General features: G+C 51.5%; 1 protein-coding gene and 1 long non-coding RNA gene across 4 annotated transcripts in view; both read left to right on the top strand.

Annotated features, from left to right (window-relative positions):
- LOC123488258 (trinucleotide repeat-containing gene 6A protein-like) overlaps positions 1–22,117 on the top strand; it is a 57,410-nt gene extending 35,293 nt beyond the window's left edge. The window contains 9 exon segments of the mRNA XM_045219155.1: positions 8,912–9,049; positions 11,710–11,714; positions 13,418–13,503; positions 14,163–14,309; positions 20,609–20,748; positions 21,579–21,669; positions 21,672–21,727; positions 21,729–21,847; positions 21,850–22,117. Of these exon segments, the coding sequence (XP_045075090.1) occupies positions 8,912–9,049; positions 11,710–11,714; positions 13,418–13,503; positions 14,163–14,309; positions 20,609–20,748; positions 21,579–21,669; positions 21,672–21,727; positions 21,729–21,847; positions 21,850–21,929 (862 nt within the window). The 3' untranslated portion in view covers positions 21,930–22,117.
- Positions 8,866–13,502, top strand: LOC123488256. 3 transcript variants are annotated; one of them, XR_006659988.1, is made up of 3 exons: positions 8,866–9,049; positions 11,563–11,670; positions 13,418–13,502. It is a non-coding gene; the product is annotated as an uncharacterized LOC123488256 (long non-coding RNA). The 3 variants fall into 3 exon arrangements; XR_006659989.1 differs by lacking the exon at positions 8,866–9,049 and adding an exon at positions 9,074–9,164; XR_006659987.1 differs by lacking the exon at positions 8,866–9,049 and adding an exon at positions 9,192–9,217.
- Positions 22,118–22,909: the final 792 nt, after the last annotated feature.

The following is a 22,909-nucleotide window of genomic DNA, read 5'->3' as shown; positions in this document are numbered from 1 at the left end:
CTGTATGTCTCTCTCCAGACCCCCCTCCCCCTCCTATCCCTGTATGTCTCTCTCCAGACCCCTCCCCCACCCTCCCTATCCCTGTATGTCTCTCTCCAGACCCCCCTCACTCTCCTATTCCTGTATGTCTCTCTCTCCAGACCCCCTCCTATCCCTGTATGTCTCTCTCCAGACCCCCCTCACTCTCCTATCCCTGTATGTCTCTCTCCAGACCCCCTCACTCTCCTATTCCTGTGTGTCTCTCTCCAGACCCCCCCTCACCCTCCTATCCTGTGTGTTCCTCCAGACCCCCCTCAATCTCCCTATTCCTGTATGTCTCTCTCAGACCCCCTCACCCTCCTATCCCTGTGTGTCTCTCTCCAGACCCCCTCCTCACCCTCCTATCCCTGTATGTCTCTCTCCAGACCCCCCTCACTCTCCTATCCCTGTATGTCTCTCTGACCCCCCTCACTTTTCCTATCCCTGTATGTCTCTCTCCAGACCCCCTCACTCTCCTATTCCTGTATGTCTCTCTCAGACCCCCCTCCTCACCCTCCTATCCCTGTATGTCTCTCTCCAGACCCCCCTCACTCTCCTATCCCTGTATGTCTCTCTCCAAACCCCCCTCACTCTCCTATCCCTGTATGTCTCTCTCCAGACCCCCTCACTCTCCTATTCCTGTATGTCTCTCTCCAGACCCCCCTCCTATCCCTGTATGTCTCTCTCCAGACCCCCTCACTCTCCTATTCTGTATGTCTCTCTCCAGACCCCCCTCACTCTCCTATCCCTGTATGTCTCTCTCCAGACCCCCCTCACTCTCCTATCCTGTATGTCTCTCTCCAGACCCCCCTCACCCCTCCTATCCCTGTATGTCTCTCTCCAGACCCCCTCCTCACCCTCCTATCCCTGTATGTCTCTCTCCAGACCCCCTCACTCTCCTATCCCTGTATGTCTCTCTCCAGACCCCCCTCACTCTCCTATCCCTGTATGTCTCTCTCCAGACCCCCTCCTCACCCTCCTATCCTGTATGTCTCTCTCAGACCCCCTCACCCTCCTATCCCTGTATGTCTCTCTCTCAGACCCCCTCACCCTCCTATTCCTGTATGTCTCTCTCCAGACCCCCCCTCACTCTCCTATCCCTGTATGTCTCTCTCCAGACCCCCCTCACCCTCCTATCCCTGTATGTCTCTCTCCAGACCCCCTCACCCTCCTATCCCTGTATGTCTCTCCAGACCCCCCTCACCCTCCTATCCCTGTATGTCTCTCTCCAGACCCCCTCACCCTCCTATCCCTGTATGTCTCTCTCCAGACCCCCCTCACTCTCCTATCCCTGTATGTCTCTCTCCAGACCCCCTCCTATTCCTGTATGTCTCTCTCCAGACCCCCTCACTCTCCTCTTCCTGTATGTCTCTCTCCAGACCCCCCTCACTCTCCTCTTCCTGTATGTCTCTCTCCAGACCCCCTCTCACTCTCCTATCCCTGTATGTCTCTCTCAGACCCCCCTCACTCTCCTCTTCCTGTATGTCTCTCTCCAGACCCCCTCACTCTCCTCTTCCTGTATGTCTCTCTCCAGACCCCCCCTCATCTCCTTCTTCCTGTATGTCTCTCTCCAGACCCCCCTCACTCTCCTCTTCCTGTATGTCTCTCTCCAGACCCCCCCTCCTATCCCTGTATGTCTCTCTCCAGACTCCCCCCTCCTATCCCTGTATGTCTCTCTCCCAGACCCCCTAACCCTCCTCTTCCTGTATGTCTCTCTCCAGACCCCCTAACCCTCCTCTTCCTGTAGTGTCTCTCTCCAGACCCCCCTCACTCTCTCCTCTTCCTGTATGTCTCTCTCCAGACCCCCTAACCCTCCTCTTCCTGTATGTCTCTCTCAGACCCCCTCACTCTCCTCTTCCTGTATGTCTCTCTCCAGACCCCCTCACCCTCCTCTTCCTGTATGTCTCTCTCCCAGACCCCCTCACTCTCCTCTTCCTGTGTGTCTCTCTCCAGACCCCCTCACCCTCCTCTTCCTGTATGTCTCTCCAGACCCCCTAACCCTCCTCTTCCTGGTATATCTCTCTCCAGACCCCCTAACCCTCCTCTTCCTGTATGTCTCTCTCCAGACCCCCTCACTCTCCTCTTCCTGTATGTCTCTCTCCAGACCCCCTAACCCTCCTCTTCCTGTATGTCTCTCTCCAGACCCCCTCACTCTCCTCTTCCTGTATGTCTCTCTCCAGACCCCCCTCACCCTCCCTCTTCCTGTATGTCTCTCTCCAGACCCCCCTCACCCTCCTCTTCCTGTATGTCTCTCTCCAGACCCCTCCTCTTCCTGTATGTCTCTCTCCAGACCCCCCCTCACTCTCCTCTTCCTGTATGTCTCTCTCCAGACCCCCCCTCACTCTCCTATCCCTGTATGTCTCTCTCAGACCCCCCCTCACTCTCCTCTTCCTGTATGTCTCTCTCCAGACCCCCTCACTCTCCTCTTCCTGTATGTCTCTCTCGGACCCCCTCCTCTCCTCTTCCTGTCTGTCTCTCTCCAGACCCCCCTCACTCTCCTCTTCCTGTATGTCTCTCTCCAGACCCCCCTCACTCTCCCTCTTCCTGTATGTCTCTCTCAGACCCCCCTCCTATCCTGTATGTCTCTCTCCAGACTCCCCCTCCTATCCCTGTATGTCTCTCTCCAGACCCCCTAACCCTCCTCTTCCTGTATGTCTCTCTCCAGACCCCCTAACCCTCCTCTTCTGTATGTCTCTCTCCGACCCCCTCACCCTCCTATCCTGTGTGTCTCTCTCCAGACCCCCTCAATCTCCTATTCCTGTATGTCTCTCTCCAGACCCCCCTCACCCTCCTATCCTGTGTGTCTCTCTCCAGACCCCCTCCTCACCCTCCTATCCCTGTATGTCTCTCTCCAGACCCCCTCACTCTCCTATCCTGTATGTCTCCTCCCAGACCTCACTTTCCTATCCCTGTATGTCTCTCTCAGACCCCCTCACTCTCCTATTCCTGTATGTCTCTCTCCCAGACCCCCTCCTCACCCTCCTATCCCTGTATGTCTCTCTCAGACCCCCCTCACTCTCCTATCCCTGTATGTCTCTCTCCAAACCCCCTCACTCTCCTATCCTGTATGTCTCTCTCCAGACCCCCCTCACTCTCCTATTCCTGTATGTCTCTCTCCAGACCCCCTCCTATCCCTGTATGTCTCTCTCCAGACCCCCTCACTCTCCTATTCCTGTATGTCTCTCTCCAGACCCCCTCCTATCCCTGTATGTCTCTCTCCAGACCCCCTCACTCTCCTATTCCTGTATGTCTCTCTCCAGACCCCCCTCACTCTCCTATCCCTGTATGTCTCTCTCCAGACCCCCTCACTCTCCTATTCCTATATGTCTCTCTCAGACTCCCCTCCTCCACCCTCCTATCCTGTATGTCTCTCCAGACCCCCCTCACCCTCCTATCCCTGTATGTCTCTCTCCAGACCCCCCTCCCCCTCCTATCCCTGTATGTCTCTCTCCAGACCCTCCCCCCACCCTCCTATCCCTGTATGTCTCTCTCCAGACCCCCTCACTCTCCTATTCCTGTATGTCTCTCTCAGACCCCCTCCTATCCTGTATGTCTCTCTCCAGACCCCCCCTCACTCTCCTATCCGTATGTCTCTCTCAGACCCCCCTCACTCTCCTATTCCTGTATGTCTCTCTCCAGACCCCCCTCACCCTCCTATCCTGTGTGTCTCTCTCAACCCCCCTCAATCTCCTATTCCTGTATGTCTCTCTCAGACCCCCTCACCCTCCTGTCCCTGTGTGTCTCTCTCCAGACCCCCTCCTATCCCTGTATGTCTCTCTCCAGACCCCCTCACTCTCCCTATTCCTGTATGTCTCTCTCCAGACCCCCTCACTCTCCTATCCTGTATGTCTCTCTCAGACCCCCCTCCTCTCCTATTCCTATATGTCTCTCTCCAGCTCCCCTCCTCCCTCCTATCCTGTATGTCTCTCTCCAGACCCCCCTCACCCTCCTATCCTGTATGTCTCTCTCCAGACCCCCCCTCCCCCCTCCTATCCTGTATGTCTCTCTCCAGACCCTCCCCCCACCCTCCTATCCCTGTATGTCTCTCTCCAGACCCCCTCACTCTCCTATTCCTGTATGTCTCTCCCAGACCCCCTCCTATCCCTGTATGTCTCTCTCCAGACCCCCCTCACTCTCCTATCCTGTATGTCTCTCTCCAGACCCCCCTCACTCTCCTGTTCCTGTATGTCTCTCTCCAGACCCCCCTCACCCTCCTTCCTGTGTGTCTCTCTCCAGACCCCCCTCAATCTCCTATTCCTGTATGTCTCTCTCCAGACCCCCCCTCACCCTCCTATCCCTGTGTGTCTCTCTCCCAGACCCCTCCTCACCCTCCTATCCCTGTATGTCTCTCTCCAGACCCCCCTCACTCTCCTATCCTGTATGTCTCTCTCAGACCCCCCTCACTTTCCTATCCCTGTATGTCTCTCCAGACCCCCCTCACTCTCCTATTCCTGTATGTCTCTCTCCAGACCCCCCTCCTCACCCTCCTATCCCTGTATGTCTCTCTCCAGACCCCCTCACTCTCCTATCCTGTTGTCTCTCTCCAAACCCCCCTCACTCTCCTATCCTGTATGTCTCTCTCCAGACCCCCTCACTCTCCTATTCCTGTATGTCTCTCTCCAGACCCCCCTCCTATCCCTGTATGTCTCTCTCCAGACCCCCTCACTCTCCTATTCCTGTATGTCTCTCTCCAGCCCCCCTCCTATCCCTGTATGTCTCTCTCCCAGACCCCCCTCACTCTCCTATTCCTGTATGTCTCTCTCAGACCCCCCTCACTCTCCTATCCTGTATGTCTCTCTCCAGACCCCCTCACTCTCCTATCCCTGTTGTCTCTCCTCCAGACCCCCTCACCCTCCTATCCTGTATGTCTCTCTCAGACCCCCTCCTCACCCTCCTATCCCTGTATGTCTCTCTCCAGACCCCCTCACTCTCCTATCCCTCTATGTCTCTCTCAGACCCCCCTCACTCTCCTATCCCTGTATGTCTCTCTCCAGACCTCCTCACCCTCCTATCCTGTATGTCTCTCTCAGACCCCCTCACCCTCCTATCCCTGTATGTCTCTCTCAGACCCCCCTCACCCTCCTATTCCTGTATGTCTCTCTCCAGACCCCCCTCACTCTCCTATCCCTGTATGTCTCTCTCCAGACCCCCCCTCACCCTCCTATCCCTGTATGTCTCTCTCCAGACCCCCCCTCACCCTCCTATCCCTGTATGTCTCTCTCCAGACCCCCTCACCCTCCTATCCCTGTATGTCTCTCTCCAGACCCCCCCTCACCCTCCTATCCCTGTATGTCTCTCTCCAGACCCCCTCACTCTCCTATCCTGTATGTCTCTCTCCAGACCCCCCCTCCTATTCCTGTATGTCTCTCTCCAGACCCCCTCACTCTCCTCTTCCTGTATGTCTCTCTCCAGACCCCCTCACTCTCCTCTTCCTGTATGTCTCTTTCCAGACCCCCCTCACTCTCCTATCCCTGTATGTCTCTCTCCAGACCTCCCTCACTCCTCCTCTTCCTGTATGTCTCTCTCCAGACCCCCTCACTCTCCTCTTCCTGTATGTCTCTCTCCAGACCCCCCTCACTCTCCTCTTCCTGTATGTCTCTCTCCAGACCCCCCTCACTCTCCTCTTCCTGTATGTCTCTCTCCAGACCCCCCTCCTATCCCTGTATGTCTCTCTCCAGACTCCCCCCTCCTATCCCTGTATGTCTCTCTCCAGACCCCCTAGCCCTCCTCTTCCTGTATGTCTCTCTCCAGACCCCCTAACCCTCCTCTTCCTGTATGTCTCTCTCCAGACCCCCCTCACTCTCCTCTTCCTGTATGTCTCTCTCAAGACCCCCTAACCCTCCCTCTTCCTGTATGTCTCTCTCTCAGACCCCCCTCACTCTCCTCTTCCTGTATGTCTCTCTCCAGACCCCCTCACCCTCCTCTTCCTGTTGTCTCTCTCCAGACCCCCCTCACTCTCCTCTTCCTGTATGTCTCTCTCCAGACCCCCTCACCCTCCTCTTCCTGTATGTCTCTCTCCAGACCCCCTAACCCTCCTCTTCCTGTATGTCTCTCTCCAGACCCCCTAACCCTCCTCTTCCTGTATGTCTCTCTCCAGACCCCCCCTCACTCTCCTCTTCCTGTATGTCTCTCTCCAGACCCCCTAACCCTCCTCTTCCTGTATGTCTCTCTCCAGACCCCCCTCACTCTCCTCTTCCTGTATGTCTCTCTCCAGACCCCCCCTCACCCTCCTCTTCCTGTATGTCTCTCTCAGACCCCCTCACTCTCCTCTTCCTGTATGTCTCTCTCAGACCCCCCTCACCCTCCTCTTCCTGTATGTCTCTCTCCAACCCCCCTCACCCTCCTCTTCCTGTATGTCTCTCTCTCAGACCCCCCTCACTCTCCTCTTCCTGTATGTCTCTCTCAGACCCCCTTCACCCTCCTATTCTGTATGTCTCTCTCCAGACCCCCCTCACTCTCCTCTTCCTGTATGTCTCTCTCCAGACCCCCCCTCACCCTCCTCTTCCTGTATGTCTCTCTCCAGACCCCCCCTCACTCTCCTATTCCTGTATGTCTCTCTCCAGACTCCCCCTCACTCTCCTATCCTGTATGTCTCTCTCTCAGACCCCCCTCACTCTCCTCTTCTGTATGTCTCTCTCCAGACCCCCCTCACTCTCCTCTTCCTGTATGTCTCTCTCCAGACCCCCTCACTCTCCTCTTCCTGTATGTCTCTCTCCAGACCCCCTCCCACTCTCCTCTTCCTCTATGTCTCTCTCCAGACCCCCCTCACTCTCCTCTTCCTGTTGTCTCTCTCCAGACCCCCTCACCCTCCTATCCCTGTATGTCTCTCCTACTCCAGACCCCCCTCTCCTCTTCCTGTATGTCTCTCTCCAGACCCCCTCACCCTCCTCTTCCTGTATGTCTCTCTCCAGACCCCCTCACCCTCCTCTTCCTGTATGTCTCTCTCCAGACCCCCCTCACTCTCCTCTTCCTCTATGTCTCTCTCCAGACCCCCTCACCCTCCTCTTCTGTTGTCTCTCTCCAGACCCCCTCACTCTCCTCTTCCTGTATGTCTCTCTCCAGACCCCCCTCACCCTCCTATTCCTGTATGTCTCTCTCCAGACCCCCTCACTCTCCTCTTCCTGTATGTCTCTCTCCAGACCCCCTCACTCTCCTCTTCCTGTATGTCTCTCTCCAGACTCCTCCTATCCCTGTATGTCTCTCTCCAGACCCCCTAACCCTCCTCTTCCTGTATGTCTCTCTCAGACTCCTCCTATCCTGTATGTCTCTCTCCAGACCCCCTCACTCTCCTCTTCCTGTATGTCTCTCTCCAGACCCCCTAACCCTCCTCTTCCTGTATGTCTCTCTCCAGACCCCCCTCACTCTCCTATCCCTGTATGTCTCTCTCCAGACCCCCTCACTCTCCTCTTCCTGTATGTCTCTCTCCAGACCCCCTCACTCTCCTCTTCCTGTATGTCTCTCTCCAGACCCCCTAACCCTCCTCTTCCTGTATGTCTCTCTCCAGACCCCCCTCACTCTCCTATCCCTGTATGTCTCTCTCCAGACCCCCTCACTCTCCTCTTCCTGTATGTCTCTCTCCAGACCCCCTCACTCTCCTCTTCCTGTATGTCTCTCTCCAGACCCCCTAACCCTCCTCTTCCTGTATGTCTCTCTCCAGAACCCCCTCACTCTCCTATCCCTGTTGTCTCTCCCAGACCCCCCTCACTCTCCTCTTCCTGTATGTCTCTCTCCAGACCCCCTCACTCTCCTCTTCCTGTATGTCTCTCTCCAGACCCCCTAACCCTCCTCTTCCTGTATGTCTCTCTCCAGACCCCCCTCACTCTCCTCTTCCTGTATGTCTCTCTCCAGACCCCCTAACCCTCCTCTTCCTGTATGTCTCTCTCCAGACCCCCCTCACTCTCCTCTTCCTGTATGTCTCTCTCCAGACCCCCTAACCCTCCTCTTCCTGTATGTCTCTCTCCAGACCCCCCTCACTCTCCTCTTCCTGTATGTCTCTCTCCAGACCCCCTCACTCTCCTCTTCCTGTATGTCTCTCTCCAGACCCCCCTAACCCTCCTCTTCCTGTATGTCTCTCTCCAGACCCCCTCACTCTCCTCTTCCTGTATGTCTCTCTCCAGACCCCCCCTAACCCTCCTCTTCCTGTATGTCTCTCTCCAGACCCCCCTCACTCTCCTCTTCCTGTATGTCTCTCTCCAGACCCCCCCTAACCCTCCTCTTCCTGTATGTCTCTCTCCAGACCCCCCTCACTCTCCTCTTCCTGTATGTCTCTCTCCAGACCCCCCTAACCCTCCTCTTCCTGTATGTCTCTCTCCAGACCCCCTAACCCTCCTCTTCCTGTATGTCTCTCTCCAGACCCCCTAAACCTCCTCTTCCTGTATGTCTCTCTCCAGACCCCCTCACTCTCCTCTTCCTGTATGTCTCTCTCCAGACCCCCTAACCCTCCTCTTCCTGTATGTCTCTCTCCAGACCCCCCTAACCCTCCTCTTCCTGTATGTCTCTCTCCAGACCCCCCTAACCCTCCTCTTCCTGTATGTCTCTCTCCAGACCCCCCTCACTCTCCTCTTCCTGTATGTCTCTCTCCAGACCCCCTAACCCTCCTCTTCCTGTATGTCTCTCTCCAGACCCCCTAACTCTCCTCTTCCTGTATGTCTCTCTCCAGACCCCCTAACCCTCCTCTTCCTGTATGTCTCTCTCCAGACCCCCCTCACTCCTTCCTCTTCCTGTATGTCTCTCTCCAGACCCCCCCTAACCCTCCTCTTCCTGTATGTCTCTCTCAGACCCCCTAACTCTCCTCTTCCTGTATGTCTCTCTCCAAGACCCCCCTAACTCTCCTCTTCCTGTATGTCTCTCTCCAGACCCCCTAACCCTCCTCTTCCTGTATGTCTCTCTCCAGAGTTCCGCCCGGTGAGCCATGGAAGGTTTACCCCAACATCGACCCTGAGACTGACCCTTTCGTGACCCCTGGTAGTGTCATCAACAACCTCTCCATCAACACCGTCCTCCACGTGAGACCACCACAGAGACCTGACAGGTAACACACCTCCATCAACACCGTCCGCTACGTAGACCACCACAGAGACCTGACAGGTAACACACCCCTCCATCAACACCGTCCAGCCACGTAGACCACCACAGAGACCTGACAGGTAACACACCCCTCCATCAACACCGTCCGTAGACCACCACAGAGACCTGACAGGTGACACACACTATATACACACACACACACTATATACACACACACACACACACTATATACACACACACACACACACACACACACACACACACACACACTATATACACACACACACACACACACACACTATATATACACACACACACACACACTATATACACACACACACACACACATATATACACACACACACACACACACACTATATACACACACACACACACACACACACTATATACACACACACACACACACACACACTATATACACACACACACACACACACACACACACACACTATATACACACACACACACACAACACACACACACACACACACTATATACACACACACACACACTATATACACACACACACACACTATATACACACACACACACACACTATATACACATCACACACACACACACACACACACACACACACTATATACACACACACACACACACTATATACACACACACACACACACACACAGACTATATACACACACACACACTATATACACACACACACACACACATATATACACACACACGAGACACATAGTAGCCACTAGCTGAACTTGCTAGCAGCTTCAGTGGATGTCGAACACGTTTCTAGCAGCAAATGTATGTGTGTTAAATTATAGCCGTGGTGTGAGTGGGATAATCAACTCTGGACTCGGCCATCCTTGGAAAATAATGCACGTCGTAGCACCCACCTTCCACATAGAACGCTTAGCCCTCGTTGATTATTAGCGCTTTTTGAGGTCGTTTAGTTCGATAAAAAATAAAAAAACATAAACCTGTTTGTGTATTTAATTTTCTCATCATTAAATACATGATTCATTATGTGTGATGCTGGAACAACACAGAATAAAACAGTTAAATAAAGTCCCATGGTCACTATTCAAAGTAAATAAGGCTTACTTTTACGACTGCGGAGCACCAACTACTCGATCACGTAGATCGTGAAGTAACTGCTCTCCATCACGCTCTCTTCCTTCCCCTTCTGTGCCTCTCTGTGTCTGCCCTGCTCAGCCGGACAAGTAGGCATACAATGGATTATGGTCATTGTAGTTCATTGCCGCTGTTTTTTCTGAGCTAAACTATGTAGAATATTGGCCTGTTGGAAACTACAACTCCCCTACTACCTCGACATTTCGGACTTGATCTGATTTGTGTCTTAGAGAGGACTGCGCATCGAGCTCACAGAAAAAACCCTGAACGAAATGGGATTCAAATAATTGAACCAATGTCGGTCAATTAGTTGTTTAACTGAAATGTCAGTTATTTTTGGTTTTAATCGCTCAGCGCTATTGATTATCCCTTACTTATAAATGATTTGTACTTCTACAGCTGGACCTTGTTGTCAGTCCACCAACCCAGTCTGAATAGTCCTGTCCTCAGGCTAGTGGCCTGGCTTCATTTCCATCCTGCTTTGTAGTCAATTGTTCTGTCCAGTGTTAGCTGTGTTTCACTGAACCCTGTCCTCCCTCCCTCTCTCCCTCTCTCCCCCTCCCTCTCTACCCCTCCCTCCCTCTCTCCCTCTCTCCCCCTCCCTCCCTCTCTATCTCCCTCCCCCTCCCTCCCTCTACCTCCCTCCCCCTCCCTCCCTCTACCTCCCTCCCCCTCTCTATCTCCCCTTCTTGCTTTCTCTCTCTCTCCCCCCTCTTGCTTTCTCCCTCACTCCCTCCCCTCTCTCTCTCAAGTTCAATTTAAGGGCTTTATTGGCATGGGAAACATATGTTAACGTTGCCAAAGCAAGTGAAGTAGATAATAAACAAAAGTTGACCCATCCATCCATCTCTCTCTTCCTCTCTCAGTAAATTAACAGTAAACATCTCTCTGTCTCTCTCTCTCTCTCTCTCTCTCTCTCTCTGTCTCTCTCTGTCTCTCTCTCTTCTTTCTCTCTCTGTCTCTCTCTCTCTCTCTCTGTCTGTCTCTCTGTCTGTCTCTCTCTCTCTCTCTCTCTCTCTCTCTCTCTCTCTCTTTTCTCTGTCTCTCTCTGTCTGTCTCTCTCTCTCTCTCTCTCTGTCTCTCTCTCTGTCTGTCTCTCTCTCTCTCTCTCTCTGTCTCTCTCTCTGTCTGTCTCTCTCTCTCTCTCTCTCTGTCTGTCTCTCTGTCTGTCTCTCTCTCTCTCTCTCTCTCTCTCTCTCTCTCTCTGTCTCTCTCTCTGTCTCTCTGTCTGTCTGTCTCTCTCTCTCTCTCTCTCTCTCTCTCGTCTCTCTCTCTGTCTGTCTCTCTCTCTCTCTCTCTCTCTCTCTCTGTGTCTCTGTCTCTCTCTCTATCTCTCTCTCTCTCTCTCTCCCTCTCTCTCTCTCTGTCTCTCTCTCCCTCCAGGACCATCCTCATCACTGAACACCACGATGCCTTCTAACAGTGCCTGGCCATCTATTCGTGCCTCCAGCCACAGTGGTTCCCTCACCAGTACAACACAAAGCACTTCAGGTACGTCTAACCCCCAACCCTCCCCCTCCCCTCCCCCAGTACAGGTACGTCTAACCCCAACCCTCCCCCTCCCCCCTCCCCAGTACAGGACAAAGTAGAGCTGGGACGGTAAATAGAAAATGATCGCTACCGATCCCTTATCGAACATTTAGCTGATATGGGTCATTATGATGAGTAGCCTGTACTAGAGAAATGTCAAGTTTGAAATGAAATACGTTTGTTCATATGGGTGATTGTTAAAATGGGACAATTAATGGCTACAACCATTATATTATCCTTTAAACTAGTAGTAGTCATCACATCAATTCAGCCAATTTATATATTTATCACCATATGGATTTTTCACTCTGTCTCTCTCTCTGTCTCTCTCTCTCTCTCTCTCTCTCTCTCTCTCTCTCTCTCTCTCTCTCTCTCTCTCTCTCTCTCTGTCTCTATCTCTCTCTCTCTGTCCCCCTCTCCCTCCCTCCATCTCTGTCCCCCCTCTCCCTCTCTCTCCATCTCTGTCCCCCTCTCTCCCTCTCTGTCTCTCTGTCCCCCTCTGTCCCCCTCTCCCTCTCTGTCTCTCTGTCCCCCCTCTCCCTCCTCCATCTCTCTCTCTCTGTCCCCCTCTCTCCCTCCCTCCATCTCTGTCCCCCCTCTCCCTCTCTCCATCTCTGTCCCCCTCTCCCTCTCTGTCTCTCTGTCCCCCTCTGTCCCCCCTCTCCATCTCTGTCTCTCTGTCCCCTCTGTCCCCCCCTTCTCCATCTCTGTCTCTCTGTCCCCCCTCTCTCCTCCCTCCATCTCTGTCTCTCTGTCCCCCCTCTCCATCTCTGTCTCTCTGTCTCTCTCTCTCTCTCTCTCTCTCCATCTCTGTCCCCCCTCTCCCTCCCTCCATCTCTGTCTCTCTGTCCCCCCTCTCCCTCTCTCCATCTCTGTCTCTCTGTCCCCCTCTCTCTCCCTCCATCTCTGTCTCTCTGTCCCCCTCTCCCTCCCTCCCTCCATCTCTGTCTCTCTGTCCCCACTCTCCATCTCTGTCTCTCTGTCCCTCTCCTCTCCTCCATCTCTGTCTCTCTGTCCCCCCTCTCCCTCCCTCCCCATCTCTGTCTCTCTGTCCCCCACTCTCCCTCCCTCCCGCCATCTCTGTCTCTCTGTCTCCCTCCCTCCATCTCTGTCTCTCTGTCCCCCCACTCTCCATCTCTGTCTCTCTGTCCCCCACTCTCCCTCCCTCCCGCCATCTCTGTCTCTCTGTCTCCCTCCCTCCATCTCTGTCTCTCTGTCCCCCACTCTCCATCTCTGTCTCTCTGTCCCCCCCACTCTCCCTCCCTCCCGCCATCTCTGTCTCTCTGTCTCCCTCCCTCCATCTCTGTCTCTCTGTCCCCCACTCTCCATCTCTGTCTCTCTGTCCCCCACTCTCCTCCCTCCATCTGTCTCTCTGTCCCCCCTCTCCATCTCTGTCTCTCTGTCCCCCACTCTCCCTCCCTCCATCTCTGTCTCTCTGTCCCCCCTCTCCATCTCTGTCTCTCTGTCCCCCACTCTCCCTCCCTCCATCTCTGTCTCTCTGTCCCCCCTCCATCTCTGTCTCTCTGTCCCCTCCTCCCTCCATCTCTGTCTCTCTGTCCCCCCTCTCCCTCCCTCCATCTCTGTCTCTCTGTCCCCCCCTCTCCCTCCCTCCATCTGTCTCTCTGTCCCCCGACTCTCCCCTCCCTCCATCTGTCTCTCTGTCCCCCCTCTCCCCTCCCTCATCTCTGTCTCTCTGTCCCCCCTCCAGCCAGGTCCAGTGAGTCTAAATGGTGTCCAGGAGGGTCTAACACATCTCTGGCCCATGAGCTGTGGAAGGTCCCTCTGGCTCCTAAGGTCCTTCAGCCCCTTCCCCGTCCCCCCTCCCCGGCCTCACCAGCCACCCCCAGAAACCTCCCCATCCTGGGGGAAGCCCACTACGCTTGGGGGGCTGGGGAACTCCGACTCCAGATACACACCTGAGCAGAGACCGGCCTGAACAGTGTGTGTGTGTGTGTGTGTGTGTGGACGTGTTTAACTGTTCTTGTGGAGATCAGAAGACCCCACAAGAATAGTAGACAAACAAAAAATTTGACCAACTGGGGACATTTTGTTGGTCCCCACGAGGTCAAATGCTATTTCTAGGGGGTTTTAGGGTTAAGGTTAGGGTTAGGAGCTAGGGTTAGGAGCTAGGGTTAGGAGCTAGGGTTAGGGTTAGGAGCTAGGGTTAGGAGCTAGGGTTAGGAGCTAGGGTTAGGAGCTAGGGTTAGGGTTAGGAGCTAGGGTTAGGGTTAGGAGCTAGGGTTAAGGTTTAAGTTTTGGGGTTAAGGTTAGGGAAAATAGGATTTTTGAATGGGGCTGAATTTTGTTGCCCCCCACAAGGTTTGTTTTACCAGACTGTGTGTGTGTGTTGACTAACTGACACTATGGGCCAAACTGAGCCAAGCTGTGCCGGCCTGGTTTCACATCGCTGTACAACGAAAGGGACATGGGAGAACAAACTCCAGAGCCGGTAGGGGATGGATTGGCCCTGTAGTGGAAATCAACTGCATCAGGGTGATAAATCCTCTGTTCTCTCCCGTCACTCAGGCTGTAGTTGGAGTGACGACTGCAGCAGCTCAGGGACAACCAACTGGCTCGTTCTCAAGAATCTCACAACTCAGGTAAACACACACACACACACACACACACACACACACACACACACACACACACTCACACTCTCTCACACACACACACACACACACACACACACACACACACACACACACACACACACACACACACACACACACACACACACTCTCACACACACACACACACACACACACACACACACACACACACACACACTCACTCCAGCCTACTGTCTACCGGTGTTGTAAGACTTGACTCTGACTCGACCAGTGGGCACTTTGTCAGAAAAATCTCTCTTTTGCGTAATTCAACATACTAGCTACAAACAGCAAATGTGCAACAGTGTCATGAAACAGAAAAAAATGGTTGGCTACTTTTTAGAACTACCAAGGGTCTAGTGACTGGTCGGCTACTTTTAGGGACTACCAAGGAATCTAGTGACTGGTTGGCTACTTTTAGGACTACCAAGGAATCTAGTGACTGGTTGGCTACTTTTAGGACTACCAAGGAATCTAGTGACTGGTTGGCTACTTTAGGACTACCAAGGGTCTAGTGACTGGTTGGCTACTTTTAGGACTACCAGGGTCTAGTGACTGGTTGGCTACTTTTAGGACTACCAAGGGTCTAGTGACTGGTTGGCTACTTTTAGGACTACCAAGGAATCTAGTGACTGGTTGGCTACTTTTAGGACTACCAAGGAATCTAGTGACTGGTTGGCTACTTTAGGACTAGCAAGGGTCTAGTGACTGGTTGGCTACTTTTAGGACTACCAAGGGTCTAGTGACTGGTTGGCTACTTTTAGGACTACCAAGGGTCTAGTGACTGGTTGGCTACTTTTAGGACTACCAAGGGTCTAGTGACTGGTTGGCTACTTCTTAGGACTACCAAGAGTCTAGTGACTGGTTGGCTACTTTTAGGACTACCAAGGAATCTAGTGACTGGTTGGCTACTTTTGGACTAGCAAGGGTCTAGTGACTGGTTGGCTACTTTTTAGGACTACCAAGGGTCTAGTGACTGGTTGGCTACTTTTAGGACTACCAAGGGTCTAGTGACTGGTTGGCTACTTTTAGGACTACCAAGGGTCTAGTGACTGGTTGGCTACTTTTTAGGACTACCAAGGAATCTAGTGACTGGTTGGCTACTTTTAGGACTACCAAGGAATCTAGTGACTGGTTGGCTACTTTTAGGACTACCAAGGGTCTAGTGACTGGTTGGCTACTTTTAGGACTACCAAGGGTCTAGTGACTGGTTGGCTACTTTTTAGGACTACCAAGGGTCTAGTGACTGGTTGGCTACTTTTAGGACTACCAAGGGTCTAGTGACTGGTTGGCTACTTTTAGGACTACCAAGGGTCTAGTGACTGGTTGGCTACTTTTAGGACTACCAAGGGTCTAGTGACTGGTTGGCTACTTTTAGGACTACCAAGGAATCTAGTGACTGGTTGGCTACTTTTAGGACTACCAAGGAATCTAGTGACTGGTTGGCTACTTTTAGGATTACCAAGGGTCTAGTGACTGGTTGGCTACTTTTAGGACTACCAAGGGTCTAGTGACTGGTTGGCTACTTTTAGGACTACCAAGGGTCTAGTGACTGGTTGGCTACTTTTAGGACTACCAAGGGTCTAGTGACTGGTTGGCTACTTTTAGGACTACCAAGGGTCTAGTGACTGGTTGGCTACTTTTAGGACTACCAAGGGTCTAGTGACTATATCTAATGCCTGTAATGCTTGATCTCATGAAGTTATCTTTTTGGTGTCATATTGACACCGGAACACATTAGACATTATTTTCCTGTAACGTTGGAGACCTTAACCTTTTCTAACGATACCCTTTTATATGTCTCAAAACCAGAGTATTAATGAACATGATTGTGGAACATTTATGCTCAGTTTCTGTCGCGCGTGGCATTGCGGTACCATGCGTACCGCTAGCAGCAGTTTAGCCACAGACTGTTATGTGCTAGCGGTCTAGTCTGTGTGTTATAAAACCACGTACCGCTAGCAGCAGTTTAGCCACAGACTGTTATGTGCTAGCGGTCTAGTCTGTGTGTTATAAAACCACGTACCGCTAGCAGCAGTTTAGCCAGACTGTTATGTGTCTAGCGGTCTAGTCTGTGTTTTATAAAACCACGTACCGCTAGCAGCAGTTTAGCCACAGACTGTTATGTGCTAAGCGGTCTAGTCTGTGTTTTATAAAACCACGTACCGCTAGCAGCAGTTTAGCCACGAACTGTTGTGTGCTAGCGGTCTAGTCTGTGTGTTATAAACCCACGTACCACTAGCAGCAGTTTAGCCACAGACTGTTATGTGCTAAGCGGTCTAGTCTGTGTGTTATAAAACCACGTACCGCTAGCAGCAGTTTAGCCACAGACTGTTATGTGCTAGCGGTCTAGTCTGTGTTTTATAAAACCACGTACCGCTAGCAGCAGTTTAGCCAGACTGTTGTGTGCTAGCGGTCTAGTCTGTACTTTTATAATACTACGTATCGCTAGCAGCAGTTTAGCCACAGACTGTTATGTGCTAGCGGTCTAGTCTGTGTGTTATAAAACCACGTACCGCTAGCAGCAGTTTAGCTACAGACTGTTATGTGCTAGCGGTCTAGTCTGTGTTTTATAAAACCACATACCGCTAGCAGCAGTTTAGCCAGACTGTTATGTGCTAGCGGTCTAGTCTGTGTTTTATAACACCACGTACTGCTAGCAGCAGTTTAGCCAGACTGTTATGTGCTAGCGGTCTAGTCTGTGTTTTATAACACCACGTACTGCTAGCAGCAGTTTAGCCAGACTGTTATGTGCTAGCGGTCTAGTCTGTGTTTTATAATACCACCCACCGCTAGCAGCAGTTTAGCCACAGACTGTTATGTGCTAGCGGTCTAGTCTGTGTGTTATAAAACCACGTACCGCTAGCAGCAGTTTAGCCACAGACTGTTATGTGCTAGCGGTCTAGTCTGTGTGTTTTATAAAACCACGTACAGCTAGCAGCAGTTTAGCCACAGACTGTTATGTGCTAACGGTCTAGTCTGTGTGTTTTTATAATACCACGTACCGCTAGCAGCAGTTTAGCCAGACTGTTATGTGCTAGAGGTCTAGTCTGTGTGTTATAAAACCACGTACCGCTAGCAGCAGTTTAGCCACAGACTGTTATGTGTGCTAGTGGTCTAGTCTGTTTTATAATACCACGTACCGCTAGCAGCAGTTTAGCCACAGACTGTTATGTGCTAGCGGTCTAGTCTGTGTTTTATAAACCACGTACCGCTAGCAGCAGTTTAGCCAGACTGTTATGTGCTAGCGGTCTAGTCTGTGTTTTATAATACCACGTACCGCTAGCAGCAGTTTAGCCACAGACTGTTATGTGCTAGCGGTCTAGTCTGTGTGTTTTATAAAACCACGTACCGCTAGCAGCAGTTTAGCCACAGACTGTTATGTGCTAGCGGTCTAGTCTGTGTGTTATAAAAACCACGTACCGCTAGCAGCAGTTTAGCCACAGACTGTTATGTGCTAGCGGTCTAGTCTGTGTTTTATAAAACCACGTACCGCTAGCAGCAGTTTAGCCAGACTGTTATGTGCTAGCGGTCTAGTCTGTATGTTATAAAACCACGTACCGCTAGCAGCAGTTTAGCCAGACTGTTATGTGCTAGCGGTCTAGTCTGTGTGTTATAAAACCACATACCGCTAGCAGCAGTTTAGCCAGAACTGTTATGTGCTAGCGGTCTAGTCTGTGTTTTATAAAACCACGTACCGCTAGCAGCAGTTTAGCCACAGACTGTTATGTGCTAGTGGTCTAGTCTGTTTTATAATACCACGTACCGCTAGCAGCAGTTTAGCCACAGACTGTTATGTGCAGCGGTCTAGTCTGTGTTTTATAAAACCACGTACCGCTAGCAGCAGTTTAGCCACAGACTGTTATGTGCTAGCGGTCTAGTCTGTGTTTTATAAAACCACGTACCGCTAGCAGCAGTTTAGCCACAGACTGTTATGTGCTAGCGGTCTAGTCTGTGTTTTTATAAAACCACGTACGCTAGCAGCAGTTTAGCCAGACTGTTATGTGCTAGCGGTCTAGTCTGTGTGTTATAAAACCACGCACCGCTAGCAGCAGTTTAGCCACAGACTGTTATGTGCTAGCGGTCTAGTCTGTGTGTTATAAAACCACGTCACTGCTAGCAGCAGTTTAGCCACAGACTGTTATGTGCTAGCGGTCTAGTCTGTGTGTTATAAAACCACGTACCGCTAGCAGCAGTTTAGCCAGACTGTTATGTGCTAGCGGTCTAGTCTGTGTTTTATAAAACCACGTGCACCGCTAGCAGCAGTTTAGCCACAGACTGTTATGTGCTAGCGGTCTAGTCTGTGTTTTATAAAACCACGTACCGCTAGCAGCAGTTTAGCCACAGACTGTTATGTGCTAGCGGTCTAGTCTGTGTTTTATAAAACCACGTACCGCTAGCAGCAGTTTAGCCACAGACTGTTATGTGCTAGCGGTCTAGTCTGTGTTTTATAATACCACGTACCGCTAGCAGCAGTTTAGCCACAGACTGTTATGTGCTAGCGGTCTAGTCTGTGTTTTATAAAACCACGTACCGCTAGCAGCAGTTTAGCCAGACTGTTATGTGCTAGCGGTCTAGTCTGTGTTTTTATAAAACCACGTACGCTAGCAGCAGTTTAGCCAGACTGTTATGTGCTAGCGGTCTAGTCTGTGTTTTATAATACCACGTACTCGCTAGCAGCAGTTTAGCCAGACTGTTATGTGCTAGCGGTCTAGTCTGTGTGTTATAAATGTGCAATGAGCATAAAAATACTCATTTATAAAAGGAACTGGCAACTCGTTCTCATTCTGAGAAATAACCTTCTTCTTATGCTGGTAGGCAACTTGATTTCAACATCTGAACTAGGCCTGACCCCATTTAGTCGACTAGTCCATTGTTTGGTCGACTGAGATTTCTTTAGTCGATCGGTCAAATGTCTTATTTTTTTTTCCCTCCATGGTGCACAAGACACCCGTCTGATTGGCTCCCCGTCTCAGTGGACTGATCCATTGCGGAGATCATGGGGATGGCTCAGTCCATCACTCTAAGACATGTGACACTGAAATTGTATGTTGGTTACATTATGTAAAAAATAATGGTGCAACACTAATAACTCTTAATATTTATTTTATAGCAAATGCTTTCTCCCGTGGTTCTGAGACATAATCATCAATGCGCCCGTAGAATTGGCGCCTTTCCCTATGTAGCAATGTGCATAATAGCAGGTTATGCAGCATATTGGTGTTGAGAACAACGTGGTGGGAGGCAGCAGCACAGACAGGAAACGGCCCTTTAAGACTAATTGTCTAAGAAAACTGAGGAGAGAGAAACCCCAACTTAATCAGGGCTATAATCAATAACCTGACTGTTAAATGGACCTGGCTTTATAAATCATCCATATATATCTACAGAAATAAGACAGATCCTGTTTCCTGTTTGAGTGTTTGTTTAATAGCCTACTGATTCAGTGAGCACCAAGCCTCATGCAACAGCAAAATGCTGGATAAAGCAATTTAACACGGTGGCTTCTTCATGGCTGTTACTTCCATCTCTTCCCTCCTACTACTATAACACGGTGGCTTCTTCAAGGCTGTTACTTCCATCTCTTCCCTCCTACTTACTATAACACGGTGGCTTCTTCAAGGCTGTTACTTCCATCTCTTCCCTCCTACTACTATAACACGGTGACTTCTTCATGGCTAGTTACTTCCATCTCTTCCCTCCTACTACTATAACGGTGGCTTCTTCATGGCTGTTACTTCCATCTCTTCCCTCCTACTACTCTATAGATTGACGGCTCTACTCTGAGGATTATGTATGTTACTAACTGCTCTCCTCCCTCCCTCCTCCCTCTCTCCTTCCACCTCCCTCCTCCCCTCCCTCCCTCCCTCCCTCCCTCCCTCCCCCTCCCTCCCTCCTCCCTCCTCCCTCCCTCCCTCCCTCCCTCCCTCCCTCCCTCCCTCCCTCCCTCCCTCCCTCTCCTCCCTCCCTCCCTCTCCCCTCCTCCCTCTCCCTCCCTCCCTCCTCCTCCCTCCCTCCCCCTCTCCTCCCCCTCCCTCTCCCTCCCCTCCCCCCCTCCCTCCCTCTCCCTCCCCTCCCTCCCTCCCCTCCCATCTCTCCTCCCTCCTCCTCCCTCCCCTCCCTCCCCCTCCCCCCTCCCTCCCTACCCCCCTCCCTCCTCCCCCTCCCCTCCCTCCCTCCCTCCCTCTCCCTCCTCTCCTCCCTAACCCCCTCCCTCCCTCCCTCCCTCCTCTCCCTCCCCTCCCCCTCCCCTCCTCCCTCTCCCTCCCTCCCCCCCTCCTCTCCAGATGGACGGTTCTACTCTGAGGACTCTCTCTATGCAACACGGTCCTCTGATTACATTCCACCTCAACCTGCCACACGGCAATGCTGTCGTCTGCTACAGCTCCAAGGACGAGGCAGCCAGGGCACAGAAGAGTCTGCACATGTAAGATACACACGGGGACACACCACAGACAATTATACACACACACACGGACACACACCACAGACAATTATACACACGGACACACACCACAGACAATTATACACACGGACACACACCACAGACAATTATACACACGGACACACACCACAGACAATTATACACACGGACACACACCACAGACAATTATACACACGGACACACACGGACACACACCACAGACAATTATACACACACGGACACACACCACAGACAATTATACACACGGACACACACCACAGACAATTATACACACGGACACACACCACAGACAATTATACACACACGGACACACACCACAGACAATTATACACACGGACACACACCACAGACAATTATACACACGGACACACACCACAGACAATTATACACATGGACACACACCACAGACAATTATACACACGGACACACACCACAGACAATTATACACACGGACACACACACACGGATACACACCACAGACAATTATACACACGGACACACACACACGGATACACACCACAGACAATTATACACACGGACACACACCACAGACAATTATACACACGGACACACACCACAGACAATTATACACACGGACACACACCACAGACAATTATACACACGGACACACACCACAGACAATTATACACACGGACACACACCACAGACAATTATACACACGGATACACACCACAGAGAATTATACACACACACACACGCAACTCTCTCTTCATCCTCCTCTCTCTCTCTCCTCCTCTCTCTCTCCTCCTCCTCTCCCTCTTCATCCTCCTCCTCTCCCTCTCTCTCCCCAGGTGCATACTAGGGAACACTACTATCCTGGCTGAGTTTGCCAGCGAGGAGGAAATCAACCGTTTCTTTGCACAAGGTCAGTCATTGGCCGCTGTCTCCCGGGCTGGCAGGTCATTGGCTCCTCTCAGAGCCGAATGGGCGGAGCCTTGGAGGGTCCCACCCTTCCCCAGCCGCGCCCCCGAGCCCAGTCAATGGCACGTCGGCGACCTCCACGGCTCTTCCCTTTGGGGCGGGCCGAACTATTCCACTAGCCTATGGGGAGCGCCAGCGAGCGGGAGGCGATCAGCAGCCCTTCTCCAATCAGCTCCTTCCTCCCTGTGGATCACCTGACAGGGGGCGGGGACTCCATGTGAAGCCGGCCTCAGTTAAGCGTCAGTCCAAAACGCTGTGTAGCGTGGCGACGGACGGAATAGTCTAGAATAGGTTATCGCCACAGTCTCAAACACAAAGAAAAAACAACCAGAAAAAGACCAAAAACAGACTTAGGTAAAAAAAACACAAATGGCACTAGTTGGTCTCCTTCTCACTTACATATATACAGGGAGGGTCATCACCTGGGGGGAAAAAATACGTTACGTTTTTTTCTCTGCACATATATCTCCACTTTGTTTGTTTTTTTTTAGCCCCAAAAAAAACATATCAGTTGGTATACTTGAATCATGCAGGCCAATTCTATAATGTGAACGAAAGGATGACGGATGCTTCTTCCAGGTAGTGCTCTTCTGATGACGAAAGGAAAAAAAAGCTTCAACGGAAGCTCATTTCTGTCTGTTCATCCCATGTTCTTTATTGGATTCAATCATTTCTATTTTTATTTGTATTATTTGCATTTGTTTGTTTTCGGCGTATATTTTTTTTGGAGCTTTTTGAACTTTTGCACTGAATGGTTTTTTTTCTCAGTATATAATCTGCAATATAGAGGGAGCTGCCAGATCCAGTGTAGCCGTTTACTCAAGGACGTTCTTACGGTGTGAGTGTGTGTGTGTGTGTGTAGTGTGTGTGTGTGTGTGCGTGCGCCTCTCCTCTCTGCCTTGGCACAAATACCTTCCGGTGGTATTGTAGGAGAACCAGATCAACATTACAGAAATGCTGATTTTAGGGATTATTTGATGATATTAAAGTATTGCACCAATGTTGTGTTTTAAAACTAAAGAACGTGAGCTCTGCAGTGCAAAGGATTGTAGCCACCAGCAGCTGTGACTAGTGCCCCCCCCCACCCCACAAGCGGGGGAACAGCACTTTGACAACAGAGGCAGAACATGTTGTTAGAGGAATCCTATTGTTTCGATGTGGTGATTGGTGCCAGCCTTCGGTTGTTATGGGGACGGCCTCT

The sequence above is a fragment of the Coregonus clupeaformis genome, unplaced genomic scaffold (assembly GCF_020615455.1).
Source record: "Coregonus clupeaformis isolate EN_2021a unplaced genomic scaffold, ASM2061545v1 scaf2100, whole genome shotgun sequence".
NCBI lineage: Eukaryota > Metazoa > Chordata > Actinopteri > Salmoniformes > Salmonidae > Coregonus > Coregonus clupeaformis.
Note: the sequence above shows the minus strand (reverse complement) of the source record. Positions and strands in the feature narration are given on the sequence as shown.